Raw genomic sequence first — 26080 nt, forward strand, 5'->3', positions numbered from 1 at the left:
TCTTATTCATATTATGATATTTAAAAAATAATGAAGTATACAATAAGGTCACTTACCTTTTATACAAGGTGGTCACAATTAATCTTGACAATTGGATGGATGCATTTATTTCATTGACGAAACTCAAAGTACAAATGAAAGTTTCTTGAACTCTATCACACACCCAAACTATTAAATTTCACATCGAATGGTTATAAGTAATTATAACCTCCTTATAGCTCCTTATAAATGGTCTCCTTGTATGCAATCCCTAAAAAAATAATCTATTATGGAGAAGAAATAGAAGAGCAAAACGTGAGCACTAAATAAAAATTTTGGAAAGGGACTCTATATACTCTTTATTCCTACCAAGTATGAGTAATTGAGTTTATCCAACAAAGGAAGAAATGGAAAGTAAAATAGTCATGCAAATCTTCTATATATAAAACACATGTAGGTTTGGCAACAAGTGTTTGATCAAGAAATTGTTTTTTGGTTAGGAGATTGGTTGGATAAACATTTATATTTATCATGTGCAATGTGATGATATATCATAAGAGAAATTGTAAAGAAACCCCAGAATTTTACTTTTTAGACAACTTCTCCCGACCAAGTTATTTTTAGTAAATTTTATCCTAAATTTAATTTTCTTAACAAATACCTCCAAGTAAAAAATAAATAAAATAAAAACCAAACTACCCTCCCTTAACCTCTGCCCCTTTCCACACCCCTCTCTCTCCTCTTTCCCACCTGCGGACCGTACCCATTATTTTACTCTCTTGAGACTTGAGAAGGACCAACCCACAAAGCATTCGCACTCTCTCGCTCTCTGTCCCCGAAGACCAGGGCTTGAGCTCCCTTCCTCTCTCTCAAAGGACCTACAGCCCAAGCTCTCATTCTCTCTGCAAATGGGTTTAGGACCGCGGTCGGTCCAGTAGCACCACATTGGCATCCAGCATTGGGTTTATTTACTAATCCGATTGTTTTTTACTGCAGTTACATTTTACGATGATGTGACGTGGGATTACTTAAACAAAGGTCTTTTGGTTCAAATACATATAACTTTTGACTTTGAGGTATTTGCTAAAAATGTATTTTTTGAGATAAAAATTGCGATACAAAAATTCGGTGGGAAAAGGTTGTTTAGAAAATCCTAATTGGGAGGTATATGCAATTTTCCCTATCTAGTAAATTCAAAAAAAAAAACAAAACAACTAATTGTGCTCCTTTAGGTATATTCTATTTCAATTGAAAAAAAGTTATATAATTTTCAAAAAATAAAAAAGTAATTTTTTAAACTAACAATATTCATTTTTTTATTAAAGATGAATTTTTAAGATTTAAAAAATACTTGTCAATTGTGATATAATAATAGTATTGTATGCTTCCATAAGAGCATGTTATAAAAATTTCTAAAATTAAGCGAGTATAGCATTTATTAAGAGCATGATAAGCAATAATAATTACTTTTAATTTTTTACAAAATGGCCAGCATCTTTAAAGAAAAAGACAATTGAGTCTTTGACCATCTAATAAAAATAAGGGATGAAGTTTTTATAAAGCCTAGGCTTTATAAAAGCCAAATAAAAGCTCACTTCAAATCCCCATTTCTAAAAGCACTTCCGGCATAAAAAATCCACATGGTGGTTCTAAAATTAATTTCCAACAACAACAATAAAATTTGAAACTAAAAAAATGCTATAGATCTTGCGGATTTGTAAACACTTATTGTTAGGGCAAAATGGACAATCTAGATGATTTGTTGCAATGTACACTATTTTTAGAATTTGAAAGCTTAATTTTTCACAACCATAATATTCAAGCCCAGATGATCGATTTAAAAGCTTTCCAATGGTTGAATTGCAATTTTTTATGAATTATGAGGTGAGGGTTTACTTATTTTGATAGAACTACAACCCTATCAAATCATTACATTATAAAATAAAAAATCATATCTAATTGAGTCAATTTACATTTTCCTTATATTCGTTTTAAAAGCTATAGTTATATACATAAGATAAAAATTTATAATGGGGCAAATGGAGGGTGGGAGTTTTATATTTATGCCTAACCACTAATGCCCCCATATCCTAACAGCTACGCTCATGACACTAAATATCGCCGGTTATTCCGAAATTTGTTAAAAAGCTTTATAGAGTGGGGCATTATTTCATCATCATTAAATAGCGTAAATTTATTGTTTATGATTTACTTTGGCAAAGTTTTACATTGACTACTTACCAAACACAACCCGTATTCTTTATTGGGGCTTAAAAAAAAAAGTTAAAAGTCTTCACCACCAGACCACCCTAGAAGAAGACATGCAAAGGTATAATATCCCATTAAAATATCCAAAGTGTAGTACAATCCATGAAATCCAGAAAAAATAAAAAAATAAAAAAAACTAGAACTTGGGACAATGACCGTCCATAGAAATGATGAACGGTGATGGACAAATACTTGGGCATTCTTTCCATCGCTATACCAGACAACAATGGTTTGTCCATAGTCCATAGGATCACAGAGTAGTTTCCCATAGTTAATACCCAATTCAAACGATACATATTCTTTCAACACAAGCTCCAAAACAAGTTCACATTTCCATTTTTATTGCTTCCATTGATTCCAAATGCAAAGAATAAAAGTAAAACACAAGCTTACAATCAAATAATAAAAATAGAAATAACATGAACAATATTTTTTTTAATTTTTCAAGAATGAAAGAATCACCATTATACAAGAAATACATGTGAATGAATCAGTTAAACATTCACGCGCCTTGTCGTCGAGTACTAATATTTAGAGAACATCTTCAACGCCTGCACTCAGGGGGAACGCCTTGAGGGAATCGCTTAGTATCGCCACAGTAATTATAAATCATGTAATTAAAAAAGTCATGAAGAGCTAGAGAAGGGGGAGCGTTGTGTGATTTACCTGACCATTTGTCAAGGGTAAGCTGCACAGTATCACCTCCAGGGAGGACCTTGGCACGCTGGTCACCCCAAGTGATGTCGCAGTTCAGGATGAAAGTAGCAGAAGCATAAGAGAGAGAAGCAAAAATGAGAAAGAGGTCAATTGAAGCCATGGCTAACACACAAGGTACTGAAACTCCAAGGATTGATGTTGATGGTGCAATGGGCATCGAGCACCCCTTATTTATAGGGTCCCCTTTGAAGAGAGAGAAAGTTAGAGAGAGAGAGAGAGGGGAAGGGATGAGGAAGAAGAGCTGGAGCCACTCCCTACCAGCTTGCCTTTGCCTTCACTGGGCTTGGCCCAAAACCTTACGCGTCCCTCCTTTTAAAAATTCATACCCCACGCACCCCTCCCTTCATGGATCCCTCATCTCTGCCTTGGGCGGTGGTGTTATAGAAGGGAATAATTTGAGGTAATAAATTTGCATGGCGAGCACATGGGAAAGTACGGGTCCTAGGCTCCTGATAATGTTGTTGAGTTCAGTGTTTGATTGCACAAATCAGCAGCCGATACCGGCCATGGGCCTGGTCCGGATCACCTAGAAAACCACCTCGGTAATCAGTCCAAGTCCCGCAGGCGACGACTAGGCAAAAATTGTATTAAAAATTTAAAAGTACAGGAAAAATGAACTATATGTTTAAAGTAAGATTAAACAAAAACACGTATAAATGACATTAAAAGTGTAGTGAAAAAATAGATTTGGAAAATCTTTTGTGGATAGGGATATTTTTAAAATAATCTAAAAAAAGTGGGACAATGTAAAAGAGTTAATTATATATGGACCCTATATAATTAGGAAAAATAGGGTATGCTCTTCTTATATGCGAATATTACAACTAAGGTTGGTCAATCCGACTTTTGTTTTTTTACAATATTACCTCTCGGTCAGAGGATTCCATTTTTGGATCGCATTTTAATTTTTTTTTTTCATTGGTAGGGTAGTGCCTGATGGGATGGAGGCACTGCCCAAATGGTCCGAGGTCCAAATCCTCGAAATGCTATACACAAGCGGCCCAAGAATGGTCATCTCGGACCACCCCATGAACTAACGTTTTACGCTTGTCTGAGGTCCCCATCCTCAAACCGCTTGTTATTATGAAAAAAATTAGAGTCCGAGAATTTCAACCTCAGATCGCCTTGTGATCATTTTAAATGCAGCGAGCCCTTTTTTCATTTCGTGCTATCTCTCTCTAGCATTATCTCGCTCAACCCTCTCTCTCTCTCTGAGCATTCTCTCGCTCAAACCACTCTCTCTCTAAACTGTCAACCTGCGAAGCATCTACAAGCGGATTTCTTTCACTATTACTGTGATTACGGTGAGAATATAAGATTCAAGTAAGTTTTTTTTCTTCTTCTCTTTTTTACATTTTTTTATTAACTTGGATTGTTAGATTTGAATCTAGGGTTTTTCAAATGGGAAGTTGCATTGAGATGATTAGGGTTTAGAGAATGTATAGTTTCACCTCAAATAAGAAAGGAAAAGCACTGGAAATTATTAGGGCTCCATAACAAAGTATTGAATTTTGTTTTTTAACATATTAGGATTTCTTTTATTTATTTGAAACCTAGTGGAAAATCAGTGGTTGTGTGATATCTTTTCATTTATACATGTACTTTAATTTTTATTTATACATGTAATTTAAATTTTATTGGTTTAGTTATACAATGCAATTTATTGTAGTTGCACTTTTATGTTGGTGTTAAGGTGTCTTTAATCGAGGCTACCTCACATTGACTCTACAAGCCCTTCATTTGAGTTTTAGAATGGCCACTGATGGAGTTAGATTGGTGTGTCGTTATGGTGGTATTTTCGAGCAAAATATAAATGATGGGCAAATTTATTACGAGGGTGGGAATATAAAAGTCACACTGTATAGGGAAGGTTAGTCATTGGAGCGATTGAAGGTTCATATGGTGACTATTGCTCGCTGCAACCCAAGTAGTTTGACCATTATGTATCAAGAAAACGACAATTTATTAGTATTAAACTAAGATGGAGATGTGACATGTATGCTACTAGTAGCTTCTAGTATTCATGTATGTGTTTCAAACCTATCTTCCGAACCAACACATAGGGATCATCAACCAAGAGTGAATGAAGCAAGTCCATCATGAGGTCCACCAACTAGGATTTGTTAATAATTAAAATTTTCATGACTGTATTGGTATTTTATTTTTTATATTTAGTACAAATTGAATTCTTCGGCCATGACTTCCTAGGCAACCCATTGAACTAGTGCCCAATTCTGTTGTCTGAAATGAAGCACATGCATGCGAGCCAAACTCAGATGATGACATAGAGACGGGACCCTATCGTGATGAGCAATATATATTGGACATGCCATGCCCTTCAGCGTGCACTCGAGTTGATATGCAGGTCGAACAATATTTTGAGCTTGTTAAGACTCTTCAAGACCATTTGGTTGATTATACCATATGTCAAAATTTTATCATGGACTATAAGAGAAACGACCAAGAGCGCGTAGTTGCAGTTTGTACGGTAGAGGGATGCAAATTAGAAGTTCACTGCTCTAGGAATAATCCCTCTAAATTTTTTAGTGTGAGAAAGATGGAAGAAGAGCACACATATACATGTCCACTTGAAAGGGCTCATCAGCCATTAACACGTAGCTAGTGGGTTGCCAGAAAAATTAAAACCCGTCTGACTGATAAGATAAATCTCGCTCCAAAAGTTATTGCCAAATATATTCATCGAGAACATGATGTCCCATTGACATACATGCAAGAGTAGCAAGGAAAAGAAGTCGTGTCCCATTGAGATACATGCAAGAGTAGCAGGGAAAAGAAGTCGTGACTTAAATGATACTTGAGTCACATATGCAGTTGTGTATAGAACTACCTTTATACGTGGAGAAGATACGACTCACCATCCTCCAATATGTAGGATATATACTATTTTATAATGTATTATCTGAGCCGTCAATTTTCAATATTTTTAATAGTTTATAGATCTGCTCGTTTTGCACTATTTTTTAATTTTTAAATTTTACCATTAGAGATGAAAATAAATTTTCAGGTCATTAATAAAATCTTTGCTACTGAGAAATCCTTTTTCAACATTGTTTGAAGGTACATCTTGCTTTGATTGTTTAGGGCCTCAGCCTTAAACAAAACACACCCAATTTAAAATCCGGGGAATTTGGAATTCAAGTTCCTCAGGCCAAAGTTGCCGACCCATGTCCAAATTGGCTTAGAGATTGTTAGACCCTTGGTCAATCGAAATAGTACCAAAACCAAAAGAAATAGCAAATTATGTGCCGACCTTTTTGAGTGTCAATTACCATATGCGGTCATTTGCCCAATACTACGAGGACCACCTTGCAACTTTTTTTTTTTATCTTAAGTTGCCCCCTGTTGGGCAATAAAAATACCGGATAAGGATTTTTGTTTTCTCAAGTCACCAATACTGTCTGGCCGAACACCTGGCGTCATTTGTAATGGAAAGCATAAAAAAAATTTGAACGACTGGACTGGTTCTCTCTCTCTCTCCTTATTAACATCTAACTCTCTCTCTCTCTCTCTTTAGGGTTTATAACTATTCCACCGGGGTTTCTGCTTCTATTGGTTTTGTTTTTATTGTTCATTAATATCCATTGTTTTCTTTGAACATGTCCATCGTGTCGTCTCATACTTTAAAAATTCTCAATTTTTGGTTTAGTTTGGGGAATTTATGTTTTTTCTCTCTGCCAGTCTGATGGGGATTTGGTTTTGAAACAACAATTGGAACTGTCTCTTGAGAGAGCCCAAGACTCTGACCCAGGATTCCAGAAGTTAGCTCTTGAAAGTATGAGGTAGGGGCCTGGTTTAATTTCTTTTCCAAAACGCATCTCCTTTTCCCATTCACTGTTGTTATTGTTATTGTGATCTGTTTATTTGTTCATTTGTTTGTTTGATTGATTTAGTCCCATTTTTTATCTTTGACATCTTTTTATTTCTTTGATTGAGTAGTGCTACGTATTTAGTCCCATGTTTGTTGAACCAGGGAGAGCGATAGAGAGTATTAAATGTTAAATAAGGAGAGAGAGAACCAGTCAGGTCGTTCAATGAAAATGCAGAACAGCATTGGTAACTTAAGGGAGAAAAAAACGCCCTTTGATGTTTTCATTGCTGGAAGGAGGGTAACTTAGAAAAAAACAAAAGCCGCATGGGATAGGGGTGGTGCTCAAAATATTGGTCAAATGAACCCCATATCGTAATTGATTCCCCCAAAAAAAGTATGCACCGAATTTGCTCAAAATAAAAATAAAAAGAGTTAACTCTCTGATCCTTAGCCTTTCATAGCATCCACTAAAAAGAGAGTTCATTTTCAATTTATTCTTGGGATTGTCTACTGTCATTATCTTTTGTATATGAATGTCGCAATCATTCTTGTCCCTTGAATTTCAAAATAGGTGGTTGTAAGAGTGTTATTGAATAGAGACAAGGCTCCAAAAAGAAAATTTTCTAACTTGGTGATGCACCTCAAGCCATCCAATTTGTCATATAAAGAGTTGGAATGATTGTGACCTCAATGTACAAAAGATAAATGGTCTATTTGCAGACAACCCCGAATTTCTTTCACTAAGCTTCCATCATTGAAATTCCATATATGATTTGGCGTCGTAAAGTCTGCATTCAAACATTAAGAATGAACGAATCACTATTATCTTCATATCCTGTACTCGGGCGGAAGCGCTCGAGGGAATCGCTTAGTATCGTTGCAGTAATTATAAATTAAGTATTTCCTCTGAATCCACCTCATTCTCTTGTACATGTTTGTGTCCAGTTGGGCTGGGGGCCAGGACTAGACCTATACCGAGCTCGTAGTTGTAGCATAGGTGACTTGGACAGAGTTACAGAGGACAGGAGAAGAAAATGGGTCTTTAGAAGTGGTGGCCTTAAAACCAGTGAAAGAAGCAGTGAAGGGAGCCAGGGACCAATCTGCCTTCAAAAGCCCACCTCTAGTGGCCCAGTCCTCTGCGTCCCATAAGCTCGCGTAAACTCTCATGGGCTGGTTTTTTGGAAGGGTTGTTGTTGCTTCAGTGTTCGCAAACATTCAAACAGGGATCCCATCAACCAAAAATCTGAACACCCCAAGTTAAAAAAACTCATCAGTAAGATGATTTAGAGAGAAAGAGAGAGAGAGAGGCCAAAAAAAAAAATGTTTGAGAGAGATTTAGGCCGAACCAGAGATAGAATTGGGTTGGGTTCCAGATGATGGAGTAGGTGTGGAAGGCTTTCGTTGCCCTTGCCTTGAGAGAATACGTTTGTGTGCATCACGTATGGCTCTTCTGTCGCATTTCCAATAAACTCGAAATCGATCACTTCGTGGTTGGAGCCTCGAGAGGAGAGCTGCTCAAATACAATAAATAGCTCAAATTTCAGTACTTAAAAAATAAATTCAAGATCTTTTTGCTATCCAGAATTTAGATGCGTGAGAGAGATAAAGGAACACACATAGTAGGTGGTAACCGTGCCAGCTGAGTTGCTTTCGACAAGCTTAATCGTCACTTTGATACGAGTAAACAATAAATTCTTGCTTTGATCGGAAACCAAAACCTGAATGGAAATGGCCATGTTAACAATCCCTTGTGTGTCTAATCTGTAAGTCAAGAAGAGAGAGAGAGAGAGAGAGAGAGAGAGAGGAGGGGGATGTTGTGTCATTTACCTGACCACTTGTCAAGGGTAAGCTGCACAGTATCACCTCCAGGGAGGAGCTTGTCACGTTGGTCACCCCAAGAGATGTCGAAGTTCGGGATGAAAGTAGCAGAAGCATAAGACAGAGAAGCAAATATGAGAAGGAGCTGAATTGAAGCAAAGGAAGCCATGGCTTTCACGCAAGGAGTTAGGATTGATACTGATGGTGCATGTAGGGTTTATGTAGCCTTTAAAGGCTTTATGAGTGTGTATTAAAATACTTTTATTATAGTGAAACATAAACTCAGAGGGAGTGTGGTCCCTCGAGGACCAGACTAAGCAAGTGATGTTTGCTTATACCAGACTATGCTTATCGATCTAGGCCAAACGGTTGAAAAACCCAAGGTACCTGGGTATAAATAATTAACCAAGGAGGTTTGGGGTTAACCCTTGATGAAGTCGGAGTTTATGCCTAGATGAGAGAGCCGAGGGACTAATGTGACCCTTGTGTGTGATGGTAGGCTTACTGAGATGGGGGCAAAAAACGTCATCCATGTTTCATCACACGGCATGCATATTGATAGATCGTTCGAAAAAGTTAGATATCTACCTTTGGGTGAAGCGTATGCATGTGCGAGAGATACCCCTATGCGGTGGGGTATGAAAAGCTCGGTTGAGGTAATCCCCGACATCTTTTCTTTTATTTGTTAAGTTCTTTTATTTTATGTTATCAAGCACAGTATTAGGTTGTATGAATGACATCAAGTAGTTGAGATTTATTTTATTGATGTGTTATTTATTTTTGAATTTCTATTGTTTGTAATAAGACCATCTGTGAGTGATCTTGTTGCCAAAATTATAAAGGGTTATTATTATTTTTTTAAAAAATTGTATTTCCCCGACAAAAGATCACATAGGTCTTTCTTTCATTGGTATTAGAGCTAGTTTTACTTGATTGCCATTAGGAGTCTTTTCTTATTTTTGCTTGAGAATAGAAATATATGGCTACTCGAACCTTCATCTCTGATATCTTGAAAATCGAAAGGTTTGATGGGACCAACTTTGCTTCATGGAAAAGAAAAATCAATTTTGTGCTCTATGAAAAAAACTTGCATGAGGTACTCTTTGAGGACCGACCTCGTCATCCAACTGACGGCTCATATCAAATAATCAAAGATGAGTAAGCCAATTGGAAGAGGAGGAACTTGAGATGCAAATACATTCTTTTATGTGCCATGCTGACTCGTATGCTTCTGAGTACGAGTCAATCTATGCTGCAAGTGAGATTTTTGATAAACTTGAATGAGAGTATGTTGAACCCTCTCTCATGAAGCAAACTATGGCTATGAGAAGGAACAATGATTTAAAAAAGGTAGAAGGTACCAAGTTTGCAGATCATGTGCACGTATTTCGTGCGCTAGTCAGACATTTGGAAGATGCAGGCATGAAGCCTAATGAATCTATGCAAGCGATTCATTTAATGAATTCTCTTCGTAATTCATGGGAGACTTTCATATCTTCTATCTCTGCTAGAAGAAAGACACCAAAATTAGAGGAACTCATCACGACCATTAAATCTGAAGAAGAAATGAGGAGCTCAAGGCAAACCCCAAGGGATGCGTGCATATGGTAAAATCTCAACCATATTTTAAATTTAAGAAAGGAAATAGAAGAAACACTTTTGAGAAGAAAATATATTTAAAGAAAAGAGATTTTAGAAATAAGGGAGCAAAGAGAGATACTCGAACTTGTTTTATTTGAAAAAATGTAGGCCACATAGCCAATAGTTGTCAGTTCAACAAATCTGGTGGAACTAACAAGGAATTGACATGTGTGGTTTTCGAGTCCATGCTAGCTGACCCCAAGGGAGCTTCTTAGTGTCTTAAGTCGGGGGCTACGACCCATGTCACAAACACCAAGGAATGTTACCATTCTTTCACTCCCATAGGACCAAGATAGTAGCATATTTATATGGGAGGAAATCAGAAGATTGATGTACTTGGAGTTAGAGATTTTGAGCTGAAACTGAAGAGAGGGAGCACCTTGATCCTAAAATAAGCACTTATGCTTCTGATATGAGGAAGTGCGTGGTTTCGGTTCCTAAGATGTCTATGGCTGGAGTCATAACCACTTTCATTGGGGAGAAAATGGTGGTCAAGAAGGGGAAATATGTGGTCATGACTGGACGACTTGTAGACGGGCTATTTACTCTTGAAATAAAAGAGAACATTGCTTATGTTTTCATCCCCTAATGAATTAGATGCTACCCTATGGCATATGAGGTTAGGACACATTAATATCAAACGAATGAAAAGATTAAAAAGGGATGAGATTCATCAAAATTATAAGGGAGATTTATCGAAAGTGTGCGAGTTTTGTGTGCAAGAAAAACTAATAAAAAAAAATACCACCAGGACAAAAAGAGCTACTAACATATTGGAAATCATTCATAGTGATATATGTAGACTTATGAATGTGACCACCAAAAGTGGAAAAAGATATTTTATCTTTTTTATATATGACCACTCGCAATATGGCCATGTGTATCTTATTCATGCAAAATCAGAAGCCCTAGAAAAATTCAAAGAATATAAGACCCAGGTAGAGAATCAAATCAACTTGAAAATCAAAGTCCTTAGAACTAATAGAGGGGGGGAATATTCATCTGACCTTTTCAAAGAATTGTGCATTGAAAATTAGATCATCCATCAGTACACCATGCCTTATACTCCTGAACAAAATGGTATAGCGAAGAGAAGGAATATGACCTTAGTGAAAATAGTAAGGAATATGATGGGACATGTAAATCTCTCATGGGAGTTTTGGAGAGAAGCCGTATTAATAACATGTTATATCCTTAACCGGACTCCCACAAAAGCTGCCACACTTACTCCTCATGAAATTTTTATAGGTTGTACTCCCTCCCTTGAATACCCGAAAGTTTGGGATTGCTCAGTCCATGTCCTTATCCCATATTAAAATAGAACCAAATTGCAACAAAAAACTGTCAAATCCATTTTTATTGGTTACCCAGATCATGGTAAGAGGTATCGATTCTACAACCTTAAAATAAGTACGGTTATTGAAAGCCGCGATGTTCACTTCTTCGAAGAAGAGTTACTTGAAGCAAGGGTGAGTAGAAAACAAGCCGACTTTTATGAGAAGGCCCAAAACAAGGATGTAGTTCGAGACCTTGAACTTGAAAGTTCCAAACCAACCCAACCTGATCCTAAACTCCTTATAGAAAGTGAATCTTTACCTGAACCAATACGAAGTCATCGAGTCAGTAGACCACCCCTTTACTTAGAACATTTTGTCTACCTTGGAGATCATTTTGATAAGGGTGTGGAAGATCCAGATTCAAAACCTAGAAATCACTGTGAAGCCATGACTTGTTCTGAAAGGGAATATTAGGTAGAAGTCATGAAAGATGAGTATGCTTCCAGTAACAAAAACCATGTATGGGAATTAGTACCCCTACCTGAAAAAAGTAAGGTCATTGATTGTAAGTGGATTTTCAAGAAAAAGTTGAACTATGAAGGGAAAATAAAAAAATATAAAGCTAGGTTGGTTGCAAAGGGTTTCACCCAGAAAGAAAGAATAGATTATGAGGAAACTTTTTTCCCTGTTGTCAAATTTCTATCCATCTGAATCCTTATAGCTATAACAGCCCATTTTGACTTTGAGGTTCATCAAATGGATGTCAAAACAGCCTTTCTAAATGGGGATTTAGAAGAAGAAATTTACATGACCCAACCTGAGGGATTTGAAGAGAAAGGGAAAGAAAATTTAGTATGCAAATTAAATACATCCCTTTTATGGCCTAAAACAAGCATCGCGACAGTGGTATATAAAATCCCAAGGTTTTCCACAAATAATGAGGATTATTGCATATTTCAAAAGGTTAGTAGGAGTGATGTGGTCTTTAAATTGTTATTTGTGGCTGATATGCTAATTGTTAGTAGCTCAATTGCCCTATTAGTAGAGACGAAAAATTTCCTTACACAACACTTCGATATGAAGAACATTGGAGAAGCTTCATATGTGTTAGGCATCAACATAATAAGAAACAGGAGAGAGAAGACTATCCAACTTTCCCAAGCAACTTACTATAAGAGGATTCTGAAAAATTTTGATATGGGTATGTGTAAGCCCATGTCTACCCTAATTGACAAAAAGACGAAGCATAATAATAAGATGTGTCCTACCGAAGACATGGATATAAGAGTTATAGAGAGAGTATCATACAAGAGCACAATTGGGTTCTTTATGTATGCCATGACTAGAACAAGGCCTGACTTGTCATTCGTCATGAGTTTGGTGAGCCGTTTCCAAAGTAATCTAAGAGAGGAGTATTGGAAAGCTGTAAAAAGAATTCTCAAATATTTAAAGGGTACCATACACTATGTGCTCACATATAAAAGGGGAACTGAAATAGCAATAGAGGGATATTCAGATGCAAGCTATCTCGCAGATCCAGATGATGTGAAGTCTACATCTGGGTATGTGTTTATGCTTGAAGGGGGTGCGGTTTCTTAGAAGTTAAAGAAACAAGATATTGTAGCCTTGTCCACCATGTAATCCGAGTATGTGGCATGCAGTCTAGCAGCCAAGGAGGCCGTGTGGATTAAGAAGTTTCTTAATCAATTTAATTTTCATCTTGTACGTTGTGAGGCAATGCGAATTTTCTGTGACAACACTGCATTTATTTGTGTCTCTAAGGAGCCTCTGTTTCACAAGAACTCCAAGCATATTAAGCTTTATTTTTATCAGCTGAGAAATGAGGTAAGATTGAAAAAGATCGAGATTAGCAACATATCTACAGATTTGATGATTGCAGACCCTCTGACTAAGGGAGTTGTCCTTAATATTTTTATAAGACATGTGAAAGAGATGGGGATGAGAGAAAGTGAGGAAGAGAGAATGTAAGGCCTTCAAAAGCCAAGTGGGAGATGTTGGGTTTATGTGGCATTTAAAGGCCTTATGAGAGTGTGTTGAAATACTTTCATTATAGTGAAACATAAACTCAGTGGGAGTGTGGTTCCTCGAGGACCATACTAAGCAAATGAGGTTTGCTTATATCGGATTGTGCTTATCGATCTAGGCCAGACGGTTGGAAAACCCAAGGTACCAGGGCATAAATAATTAACCAATGAGGGTTTTGGGTTAGCACTTGATGAAGTGGAGCTTATGTCTAGAAGAGAGAGCCGAGGGACTGTGTGACTCTTGTATGTGATGGTAGGCCTATTGAGACGGGGGTAAAAAACGTCATTCATGTTCCATCACACGGCATGCATATTGATATATCATTCGGGAAAGCCAGATATCCACCTTTGGGTGAAGCGTATGTATGTGCGAGAGATACCCCTATGTGTCATATAGTTATGGTCGCATCAGGTCGTGGTGACCTTGACTCGTCTCTAGGAGAGGACCTGTAATCCACAAACTGGGATTGCAACCCCTTAAGTCATTGACCTATCTTTGATGACCCTCTAATGAGCCCCTGCTTAGATTGTGGGTCATGAGAAACACTGGGTCGGTTCGATAAAGCTAGTGTGGTCTGTAGTCCATAGTTGAAGGTGGAGTACCCCGTCATTACAGATTGGATTTCTAAAACCATATGGATACTTTTCCTAGCATATTAATTTAATTGTGTTCATTTTACTATTGAAATAATTTTAGTTTTATTATTTGAATTTTTATGAATCTCTCAATATTTTATTTGTGATTTTTGGACTTATAAAAATACAGTTATTGTTATTACAAAGTTATAAAAATTCAAATATATATTTTAAATTGTTTTATTCAATTTTGAAATAATACATTTTTATAAAAATTTCATGGGGCCCCACCATGTGGCATGTGGGTGGGGGCCCACATGTGCCACAAAAGGGTGGCACGCCCCACCCTTTTTGGATTCTCTTGTTCGCTTTATGTTCAAGTTTTTAAGATAAGGTAAGTTTGATTTGTGGCATATGGTCAAATCCTGAAAGGGAAATATTGACCATGGCTTTATATGTTTTATAACAAGTTTGTTTTAAAGAGATATGGTCAATTTGAATTGATATTAAATATTGATATTATCTTATTTATATTTGGTAGTATTTACTTACTTGATAATATTTGATATATCATTATGGAATATGTGACATGGATCATGCAATTTTATGGAATGCGTGATATTTATTTTATTTAAATATATTGATGGAAAAATGGTTTAAGAAAATAGGGATAATGGTTCAAGCACCTTCCATAATGTTGATGGCCCATCTATGGAATGGATAGCTCAGATCTCTCACCCCACAAGTCACCTTGATGAACGGTTTAGATTAATATCATGAAAGAGACAAACTATGGGAAAACCCTGAGAAACCCTAAACATAAATATTCATTATAAATAGGGGTGCTCTTCCCCAATCTCTACACAACGTCTCTCACTCTCTCCTAGAGGGACACGCCCCGCTCTCTCTCCTCCATCTTTCGCTCTCTAATTTTCTCTCTCCAAATTTTAGGTGGTACTCTATCTCCTCTTTAGATCAAAGTAATTTTGGGAGTTAAAGTTTTAGTAGATATTTTAAGGGGTGGTTACCTAGTTTGGCCGAAATCAGCTATCTCGGTTCGAGATTGAAGGATACGGAAGAAAGGAAGATGGGGTTGACTGCGATGGGTCTTAGCTGGAGCCCTACTAGCTTGCCTTCACTAGGCTTTGCCCAAAACTTTTATGCGTCCCTCTTAAAAAAAGTGAATTATGTACGGAGACCAACAAAATACTAAAACAAAAGAAAGAGTCAATTTTGGGTTAAAATCACGGGGAAGGATAGTTAAATTGAGATTTTTTCAAAATTAACATTCGGTCTAAAGATATCATCCTTATAGTACATTTATTTATTTATTTATTTTTATTTATTTTATAAGTTTTTCAACAGGCACTGGCCTAATATTTGGGGCAATGCCCAATCGGTCCAATATTAGCATCATCGGACCACCTATTGTGATGTTATTCAAAGCAGTTTGATGTTGGCATCGTAAGACGGGAAAGATTGACTTTGTTAAGCATTGAGAGGCGGTCAAAACTGTCCATTCTCAAAACGCCTTCTTTCTTTTCAGAGCGTTCCGAGGTTGGCATCCTTAGACCATATTAACTCATTTGTTTGCTAAGAAATAAGGCGGTTTGAGGATGCCAACATCTGAGTGCTTTCTATTCTGGGCACTGTCCCTCACACTAAGACATTGCCCTACTAACGGAAAAACAAAAAACCCAAATATTAAAAAGCAGTTTGGGGATGACATCCTTGAACCGAGCCGCAATTTTAACCAAAAAAAAAAAAGAAGTTGACGGAGGTTCCACATAAATTTTACCCAAAATTGGCCCATTTCATATTTTCATTTTTTTTTTCTTTTCACGAAAATCTCCATTATGGCTTTAAAATTAATTTCTAAACCTAACTATGAAACTTGAAGCTCAAAAAATGTTACATATCATGCAATTCATTTTTTTTTAGGGTAAAATAGACGATACATATAATATGTTACAATATACACCAAGCTTGAAATCCTAATTTCTTTTGAGAAAATTATAGATACCCCCCAATTTCAACTTTCCACACATCCTACCCCCATTACTTTTTGTATTATACCCTAAAGGACCAAAATACTATTTGTTCGCGCTCTTTCCCTTTTGAAAAGATCGGTCACATGCTACCAATTTGTCTCAAAATGTACTTTCTCTCTCTACCTCTCTCTCCACCATCTCTCCCATTCTCTCACTTTACGCGCCCACTCTCTCACATGATCTTTCTCTATTTTTCTCTCTATCCATTCTCTCTACCCACCGTCACTCCCATTCTCTCTCTACACCAAATGATACAAGGCTTGAAAATACGGTTCGACATAATTGGTGTTGGATCAAAATTTTTTAGCCACAAAACTTCTGGAATGTTATCGGTCTGGCACACTTTGTGTCGGACCGAAATTTTTTTGGTCTGGCACAAAATGTGCTGGACTGCAAAAAAAAATTGTGCTAGATCGCAAACTAGAGAGAGAATACGGATGAGAGAGAGTTGTTTAGGTTAGGTAAGTAGAGAGAGAATATCGATGAGAGAGATTTTGATTTGGCTTTTGGGTAAGTAGAGGGAGAGAGAATGTTTTGGCGGGTAAGTATAGATGGTGAGAGAGATAATATAAAATAATAAGTTAAAAAGGGCAGAGAGAGAGAAAAAAAGATGGCATTTTGGTAAAAACAAAAAAAGTTTGATTATTTGATTGGGGATATATACAAGAATAAATAATGTTGAAGTTTAGGGTACAATACAACAAATATTAGAGGTAGGATATGTAGAAAGTTGAAATTAATGAGGTATCTATAATTTTTTCAAATTTTTTTTACAACTACAATAGTTAAGGCAAGAGGATCAATTTGAAGATTTCCAACTCGAGAAGTACAATTTTCATTGCGTCTTGAGGTGAGGCTTTACTTTTTTTTATTTTGATAGGGCTCCACCGCTATCAAAATATTTTACTTCTTATATGTACCACAATGATTCACATAAAGTCGACTCGGAACCGGACCAGATAGGGTCCGAGCTAGAGTCGGATCACGACTCGACCTGGGCCTTGTCTAGGTTAAATGGACTTTGACCCGAGTGGCTCGACCTAATCTCATCGCCACCCCTACCGAACTGGTCATCTCACGTTACGGTCGCTCCCATTCTCTCCAACATTTTATCCGGCAACCGCGGTTTGCCCATAATCCAATCTGACTCAACGAGATCGAGTGAGATCAATCCCAATCTGACTCAACGAGATCGAGTGAGATCGAAAATTAAAACAAAATTTAAGACCCATGGGAATTGGGCGATTCCAGAGTTCCCCAGTCGAAAGTTGCCCACCCACCGATTCAGAGTCCCAGTTGGCTCATCGATTTTAAAACTCTGGTCAGTACGAATGGTACAAAAAAAAAAAGAAAAAGAAAAAAAATAACACTAGCCCTCGGATCATCAGCATTTCACAATATCCACCAAAAACAGTTCCCTTCCAATTTATTTCTTTCATTGAACTTCATCACTGAAATTCCAAATACATTTTACTGTTTTGAAATAATCAAAATTAAAAATAAGCCTACAATCAAATAATAAGAATGAAAGAATCAGTATTATACAGGAGATACATATGAATCAATGAAATATTCACGCCTTGCAACCGAGAAGGACTCATATTTAGAGATTATCTTCGACGCCCGCACTCAGGGGGAAGGCCTTGAGGGAAACGCTTAGTATCGCCACAATAATTATAAACCATGTATTTCCTCTGAACCCACCTCATTCTCCTATACATGTTTGCGCTCAGTTGGGCTCGGGGCTGGGGCTGGGACTGGGACTGGGCCTGTACTGAGCTCGTAGTTGCAGCAGAGGTGACTGGAATAGAGTTACAGAGGAGAGGAGAAGAAGATGGGTCTTTACAGTTGGTGGCCTTGAAACCAGAGAAAGAAGCAGTGAAGGGAGCCAGGGACCAATCTGTCTTCACAAGCCCACCTCTAGTTGCCCAGTCATCTGCGTTCCATAAGCTCGCGTAAAGCCTCATGGACTGGTTCTTTGGAAAGGGCACTCCTGTTGTTGCTTCAGTGTTCTCAAACACTCTAACAGGGATCCCATCCACCAAAAATCTGCACACCCCAGGTTAAAAAACTCATCAGTAAAATGTTATAGAGAGAGAGAGAAAAATTGTTGTATAGAGAGAGGTTTGGGCCTAATGGGCTTACATGATTTGGGATGGGTTCCAGATGATGGAGTAGGTATGGAAGGCTTTAGTGGGATCGAACCAGAGATAGAACTGGACCTCTCTGTTGCCCTTCCCCTGAGAGAATACGTTTGTGTGCATCACGTATGGCTCTCCTGTCACGTTTCCAAGAAACTCGAAATCAATCTCATCGTGGTTGGGGCCTTGAGAGGAGAGCTGCCCAAATACAATAAATCGTTCAAATTTCAGCAATCAAAATATAAATTCAGGAAATTTTTCTGATAACCCGATCAATTTGAGGATGAGTGAGAGAGAAAAATAAAAGGAACATACATAATAGGTGGTGACCGTGCCAGCTGAGTTGCCTTCGACGAGCTTAATCTTCATGTCGATACGAGTAAACAAAAATTCTTGCTTTGATCGGAAACCAGAACCTGAATGGAAATGTTCATGTTAACAATCTCCTTTTGTTTGTCTAATATGTAAGTCATGAAGAGAGAGAGAGAGAGAGAGAGGGAGGTGTTGTCATTTACCTGACCACTTGTCAAGGGTAAGCTGCACAGTATCGCCTCCAGGAACCACCTTTGCACGCTGGTCACCCCAAGTGATGTCAAAGTTCTGAATGAAAGTTGCAGAAGCACAAGAGAGAGAAGCAAAGATGAGAAAGAGCAGCTGAATTGAAGCCATGGCTGTCACACAAGGTGTTTTAGTAGTGAGAACTCCAAAGATTGTTGTTGATGGTGCAATGAGCATCGATCGCCCTTATTTATACAGGGTCTTCAATAAAGAGAGAGGAAAGGGGGGGGTGACTGTAAAGAAAGTACAAGGCGGGGTGGGTCACAACTGGAGCCACTCCCCACCAGCTTGCTTTCACTTGGAAAAACATGTGTAGCACTGCTTTGGCATATAACTCTACGCGTTCTCTTTTTTAAATTTCAAAACCAACGCGCCTCTCCTATTCCTTTTCATGCGATCGTGGTGTCATTGGCGTGAACAGAAGGAAAGTTATCAAGTTTGGTGGCGACCACTTGAGTAAACGGGGGTCCTACGCCCGTTGCAATGTTCTCAAGTTTTAGATGCGCAACCTGTGGCGTTTGGGCATGTCCTCTTGGGATTTACCGAAACTTTCGAATTGAAATTTAAATTTTAAATTTTAAATTTTTGTACCCTCTTTAAAACCATAGGATTTTGTAGTGATATACCCTTTCTAATTTCTTAGGATTTTGTACAGATGTATTCTTTCTACTTTTATTAGATAGATTCTTACAATTAAGTCATTGCGACGTCTAGTATTCTCTAGAAATACCCACTTTTTGGGTTGATTTAATCAACAATATACAAGGTGTAACAATCCTAAAATTTCAAAAAAAAAAAAAAAAAAAAAAAAAAAAAAAAAAAGGAAAAAAAGAGAAAAGATACTTTTAAATAGGTGATGGTCTGTTTGAGTATGATGGTCCTTGGGGACCATCACTATTTTCAAAAGTTTTTACTTGGTTTAAACTTTTGCTTGCTGCTTGCCACGTCCTTTAGTGGACGTGGTTTTTGTATGTTAAAAACAAACTCTTAACGCGACACCTCAGGTATGAGGTAGAGCCTAATAAAATAATATAATAATACGCTATAAGAATTTAAATAGGGGAGGTGAGCACTCCCACCCTAGAAAATTTTGAGATCTCTCTCTCTGTGGTCGAAACACAGTGAATTCCTCTCTCGAACCGAATTTTTTATCGGAAGCTCCCTCTCAAATATTTGTGGGTAAGTGACATCGTCTTCCTGAAAAATAGTCTGTTTTTAATAAATAGTGATATTTCCGTCCAGGATCTTTATTTTATAAGTTTTATGTGTAAGTGACCCCATTGTCTCGAAAAATAATCCATTTTTTTTAAAAATGAAATGAAATAATTATTTCTACTTATTATCATGAATTTTAGGCGCGACAAATTTTATGCGCACGTGACCTCATTATCTTGAAAAATAATCTTTTTACTAAAAATTGTGATATTTTATCTATGTTAGAAATTTTGAATGCTGTAAATTCTTAGAAAAATAAATTTATTTATTTTTCTTGTCTATTGTTCGAAATAAATGTGATATTTCTGCTTTTAGTAAAATTGTGATATTTCTTTCTACTGTTTTGAATATTTAGACATTGTAAAATTCATGTGCAAATGACTGCCTTATTATTTAAAAATTGACATTTTTGCAATTGATTATAGTATTGTTGTGAAATGTTTATTTGTGGATTGATATCCCATAAATTGTGATAATTCCGTATTCTTGAATTTCTATAAGAGTTTTTTTTATACATATTAAATTGACAATTATGCTAAAATGCCTTTACAAACTGCTACCTTTCTAAATTTGAGCCCAAAATATTTGATTAGTTATTTTTGAAATGTTATAGAGAGTGACTGTTATTAATGGTTTAAGTGAAATTCATATTAATGATTTCAGTGATATGTTGAGCACATGATATTGCTGCTTTCGAATGTTTAAAGAGATTTAGAAATAATTTAAGTATACAAGTGGACTCATCCGATTCGCCGGTGAGGTATAAGTGGACCTATCCGGGACGCCAGTAGGGATTAAGTGGACTCATCCGGTACGTCGGTGAGGTATAAGTGGACCTGCAGGGATTAAGTTGACTTATCTGGGACGTCGATAGGGATTAAGTGGACTTATCAGGACACTGATAGGGTATATAGGTGACCTACTTGGGACACCAATAGGGTATTTTGTGAAATCCTTTGAATTATGCATTGACGCGTTAAAGTGTTATGTGCATTTCAATCATTTGGATTGTGTTTAATTGTGCAAAAGTGAAACTGTTGATGCATTTCTGTTAATAGATCTTCTTTTTGAAAATATTGATATCTTTCAACCACGATTATTTTTTTAGGATTATGATGATCACTTACTGAGTAGCCAAACTCATCAAACTATGGTAAACATTTTTTCAGGAAAACTGCGGATTCATTTTGAGTGCTAGTCAATATCAACCTTGAAAGATATTGTTGTTGTGCTAGCTTTCTTTATTTACTTTGTAAGACCTCGCCACTGTAAATTTGTCCTATCAATAGATGTATATATGTTTTGTCTGTCACATCTCAGGAATAACAGTACTGTAAATTCTTGGGGTGTGACACAAGGCCCCCATAAATATTCGACCAACAGTTCTATCCATACTGATATGTATCCATAATGATGTATATCAATATTAACAAGATATCCATATGCTAACACTCAAGATATCCATACACTAACACTCCCCTCAAACTCAAGATGCTTTGACACAAAGCAGGTGGAGTTTGACTAATAAGTTCATAAACGAACGAGTTGGATCTTTAAGTCTTCACGTGTATGGCGTGACCAATAGAAGCAGTGGTCTCCATGCTCAGATTGTTTGAATAACAAGCACAGAATGACACTTGCACGAGCCAACAAAACTCGTTGTAGATCCGAGGCAGATTCAGTAACTCGCAGTCCGAGACAGATTCAACAGCTCGCAGTCTATAACACCGGCCATAACAGAGACAAAGGCTGTTTTGCTGAGAGTCGAAACACGACTTGGGAGAGAGTCGAAACAAACTCTGCAGAGAGTCGAAACAGACTCAACAGAAAGTCGAAACAGTGCTTCCTTGGTCTATGATACTCTCTCACTAAACTGAGAGTGTTGATTGATTCATCTATAGACGAAGAGGAGAGCTGAAGATTTTGTTAAATTGAAAGTGTGCTTCCTTGGTTTATGATACTCTCTCACTAAATTGAGAGTGTTGATTGATTCAACTATAGACGAAGAAGAGAGCTGAAATTTTTGTTAAATTGTAAGTGTTGATTGATTCAACCATGGACGAAGAAAAGAGCTGAAGTTTATGTACAAAGAGAAAGAGATGACGTTTAAGGATAAGATGGATGCACCAGTTAAAGCTTCGTGAGTCCCAATTCTCTCAACAAATGGCTGCTGTCCAAAGAGAGCTGAATGTGGCAGCTGCAGCTGTGCGTTCACAGGGGAGCATGGGGGTGGACCCTGAGGTGCTCATGGCTCGAGACCACAACGGGGACTCTCTTCTACAAAACCTTGCGGCTGTTGTAGAGGGAAGAAGCAAAGTTTTGGTAGAGATGTCAAGATTGGTTATACTGGAGAGCCAGTATAGGGCAGGTGGGGGTTTTAACATTGATGAGGCTCGATCAAGCCTTGAAGCAAGCTTTGCGAATGACGCTGAGATTGTGTTCACTACTGTCTCTAGCAGTGGGCGCAAGGGTTTGATATGGTGGTCATTGATGAGGAGGTTGGGGTGCTCCCTCCTCTTGAGAGAGAGAGAGTTTATGGGAGAAGGGACTTTTTTAGTATCTTGTTGGGTTTTTGATCCAGTTATAAATCGAACAATTTGGATTGGGTATCATCCAGCTCGTTTCGGATCCAGTCATAAAACGGGATCCGATCATTTTTATGGAGTCAAAAAACGGGATCCGAACATTTTTATCACTTGATGCCATCAAGTAACGTTAAGTGACATCACGGATTGGATGACAGATTCATCATCAATTATGACATCATAAAATGATTAGTATCAACATGCGACATCACAACAGCTCATCAAATCACCTACCCACCAGCGACAATTCATTTTAAAAACAAACGCTCAATAGCTTTTATATTTCTTGTTCAAGCCTATCATCTTCGATGTGGGATTGTTTTATTTCTATTTGACAACTAATCTACTAACAAAGCATGACTGAAGTAACAATCACAATGTATATTTAATCTCTTAGGTGAAAAAGCTTACCTATAAAGTACTTTTGGACCTAAAATATTTTCTTTTTGAATAATAAAAAAGATCTAAAATAATGTGTTCCACTTTACAATCTATCAATATTTATAAAAATAAAAAATAAAGAAAAAAGGATTTTGAGTTTCTAAGTACTTAATGAATTTTTTTATTTTTTATTAGGGTCTTACCTTTTTTTTGTATCATTTTTATTATAATATTGTAATTAATAATTATACTAATTACAATGATAATCAAAGCTTATATTTTATTTATTTACATTATAAATTATGTAATGTATTATTTTTTGTTATAGTTGTAAATTAGAGTTTTAAATTAGATGATATTATAAGACAAATTTCAAATTTATTCTTATTTATATATTAAAATGATGATAAAATAATAAAATACAAACCAATAATTCTAATTTCAATGTATAATATTGTATTTAGTTAGGTTTTAATAAATGTTTGATGATCTTCATACAGGGAAAAAACATCTCAATATTTGTATATTGATGCAAAATAAAAGTTATTAATGGAATACCTTCATTTCTTATTGGATTATTAAAAAACAACATTTATAATGATTTTTAATATTTTATTTGAATTTTTTTTTAAGATTGAATCTGACCAATTCTACTGATTCTCGATCCGATACACCGATTCATTGATCCGGATGGGTTTTGAGGGTGTCCGATCCGAAGCACCAATCTATTTTTTAAAGTATTGATTTTAAGTATAAGTAATGATCTTATAGATCCCTCCCACGCCCACAAGCATGTATAAGCATGGCCCGCAACTCATCACCATCGATTTTGATTCAAATCTCAAGGCCAGATTTGAATTCCTCCTCTAATTTTTTAAATTTTTTTTAAAAGTAAAAAACACCCTCTCTGCTCATCCGTACTCTCGTCCCCCAATGCCCTACCGCATGCAACTCACTCTTGTGTCTGTCCCATCTCAATATTGGGTTTTCTAAAACCCATCCCTCTCTCCCTCTCTCCCTCTCTCTCTCTCTGCGCCCGCCCCACGCTCCCTCTGCGATAACACATTGCTGTGTCTCTCTCTGTCCCTCTGCCCAACCCCGTGCTGAGGAGCTCTCAGTTCGGGCAGGCGGCGCCTCCTCCACTTCAAAACCTTGGGCAGCGCCTAGTATATGGAAGCTTTCTTATCTGAGTTCATAATGTGTATGGATAGGATAAGTTTTAAGGGATAGTTACTTAAAACCCTCAAAAATGAATTTTTGAAGACTAAAATAAAAAATCGAGACTAAAATACGGTCCGGCACTTCACCATGGCGGTCTGGCATTTGGAAGAGGTCGTTCTGGTGTTTTTCAAGTGCGGTTTGGCATTTGTTTGTGTCTAGAATAGGTGGCGGCCCAACAGTGTACAGTTCCAGTTCGGTAGAATGGATGGATCCGGTAATATACAACCATTTCCTTGTATTTGGAACTGAAAATGAATTGTTCTGTACGGGAAGGGTATTTTGTCAAAAAATAAACTTTTTTGTATTGGGGGATATTTGTTATAAAACTTGTTTTTTTGAAAAAAATATACTAAGAAAAATTATAGTAGGTATAAAGTCTATTTCTGAAGATTTTGTGCAACTTTTTTTAAATTTAATTTGTGCTTGGGTGGCTTCTTTTTGGTGTTCAGGTTGAACCCACATGTACAAAATTTTGTTGGTGAGGGCACAATGATGGGGTTTTATTCAGCACCCCTTGGGCATGATTCTACGCGTTCTCTTTTATTTATTTATATATATTTTTGACAAATGTTATGGTTCTTCTCCTTTTAAAATTTCAAAACCAACGCAGCTCTGCCTTCATGCAATCTTTGGTGTGGCCTCGAGTCATAGAAGGAAAGTTATCGAGTTTGAAATTTTCATTGGCAACAACCTCAGGGTGCTATGCACGTGACAATGTTGTTCAGTTTTTGGAGCTTGGGCATGTCCAAGCTAGTGTGACATGAGCACGGTACCTGTGTCGCTATTTAAAACGTGTCTAGTACTTGGACATGATCTGTGTAATGTTTTAAAACCCGGCAATTTAGATCACAAACTTATTAATTTAAACTAGGGATCAACTTTGGACCAAATTGGTTTTGGAAAAGTATCGATACCATCCCAGTCCCCCTACAACCAACCTTTTCTATTTTTTCTCCCCCATTTTAACCTTATTTGATGGTTTTTTTTTTATTTTTTGTTTATATTATTTTTAAATATTTTTTAGATCTCCGATTGGGGACTAACAATCCGACATGAATACATAGGGTGGACAGTCCACCTCACTGATTTGAAATTCTGGTCTAGGACTTCAATTAAAAAGACACTATGGTGGGAACATACGTACAATTTTTATTTTAGGTAAAATATTATAACGTGTCTTATTTATTTAGTACCCATAATGCAGTGGAAGATCGAAAGGCATTTATGCAAAACGTGTCAAGTCCAACAAAAATGTTTAGATGTGTCAAATCACGTCTAAATATCACTAAACACCCGTGTCGGGTATTGGGTAATGATAGTCAAGTGTCCATAGGATGCTTGGTTGATTGCACAAGCCCTAATATGAACTAAATTAAGCAATTGTATGGTATATTTCCATGCCCTCCAATAAACTAGACCTAGAAATGATTTATTTTTAACATACAGAAGTGTCTGGATTTTCCGGACGTGTCGAATTATGTGCAATTATCATGAAACTCGAGTTCAATTTCTACAAATAATATTTTTATTATTTTTAATTTACAAAAGACGTCTCTGGGTACTATGACACCGGGCTCCATATGAAGTGCCAAGGTAGTACATACGGTATAGAAAATCCATAGATCTTGGGTCTAATTGACATGGAGTGGACCTAGGTTCGGTCAATATTCAATAAAAAATGTAAAATATATTCTATATTGGTTATATAATAAATAAATAAATATATATCATATATGCATATACGTCGGGATGGATTAGGTCAAGTCGAGCCTGACTTG

At 36.9% G+C, this 26080-nt stretch overlaps 1 protein-coding gene and 1 long non-coding RNA gene across 5 annotated transcripts in view; one reads left to right on the forward strand and one right to left on the reverse strand.

Moving 5' to 3' along the window:
• The first annotated feature begins 6371 nt into the window (after positions 1 to 6371).
• Positions 6372 to 26080, forward strand: part of LOC148779595 (uncharacterized) — a 28492-nt gene continuing 8783 nt past the window's right edge. Inside the window, exons 1-4 of one of the 4 annotated variants that reach the window (XR_016046544.1) lie at positions 6372 to 6446; positions 6664 to 6764; positions 9111 to 9267; positions 21285 to 21448. This is a non-coding gene — a long non-coding RNA (uncharacterized LOC148779595). The other 3 variants (XR_016046547.1, XR_016046545.1, XR_016046546.1) reach the window with 3 other exon arrangements.
• LOC18447043 (xyloglucan endotransglucosylase/hydrolase 2) lies at positions 17602 to 19072 on the reverse strand. Its single transcript, XM_006857145.4, has 4 exons — positions 18858 to 19072; positions 18658 to 18758; positions 18347 to 18540; positions 17602 to 18250 (listed from the first exon to the last, which is right to left on the reverse strand). Exons 1-4 carry the CDS (start codon positions 19009 to 19011, stop codon positions 17812 to 17814), a joined length of 888 nt encoding a protein of 295 aa, XP_006857207.1. The 5' UTR covers positions 19012 to 19072; the 3' UTR covers positions 17602 to 17811.

This window comes from Amborella trichopoda, chromosome 12 (assembly GCF_054954075.1).
Source record: "Amborella trichopoda isolate Santa Cruz 75 chromosome 12, AtrichopodaSantaCruz75HAP2 v2.0, whole genome shotgun sequence".
Lineage (NCBI taxonomy): Eukaryota > Viridiplantae > Streptophyta > Magnoliopsida > Amborellales > Amborellaceae > Amborella > Amborella trichopoda.

What these genes read in the sequence shown, in the direction of transcription:
- LOC18447043 (XM_006857145.4), bottom strand. Translation starts at nt 19,011, where the DNA reads ATGGCTTCAATTCAGCTGCTCTTTCTCATCTTTGCTTCTCTCTCTTGT. An exon ending in TACCCTTGACAAGTGGTCAG is followed by an intron (nt 18,759 to 18,857) that starts GTAAATGACAAC and finishes ATTTCCATTCAG; the next exon opens with GTTCTGGTTTCCGATCAAAG. An exon ending in TGGAACCCATCCCAAATCAT is followed by an intron (nt 18,251 to 18,346) that starts GTAAGCCCATTA and finishes TGGGGTGTGCAG; the next exon opens with ATTTTTGGTGGATGGGATCC.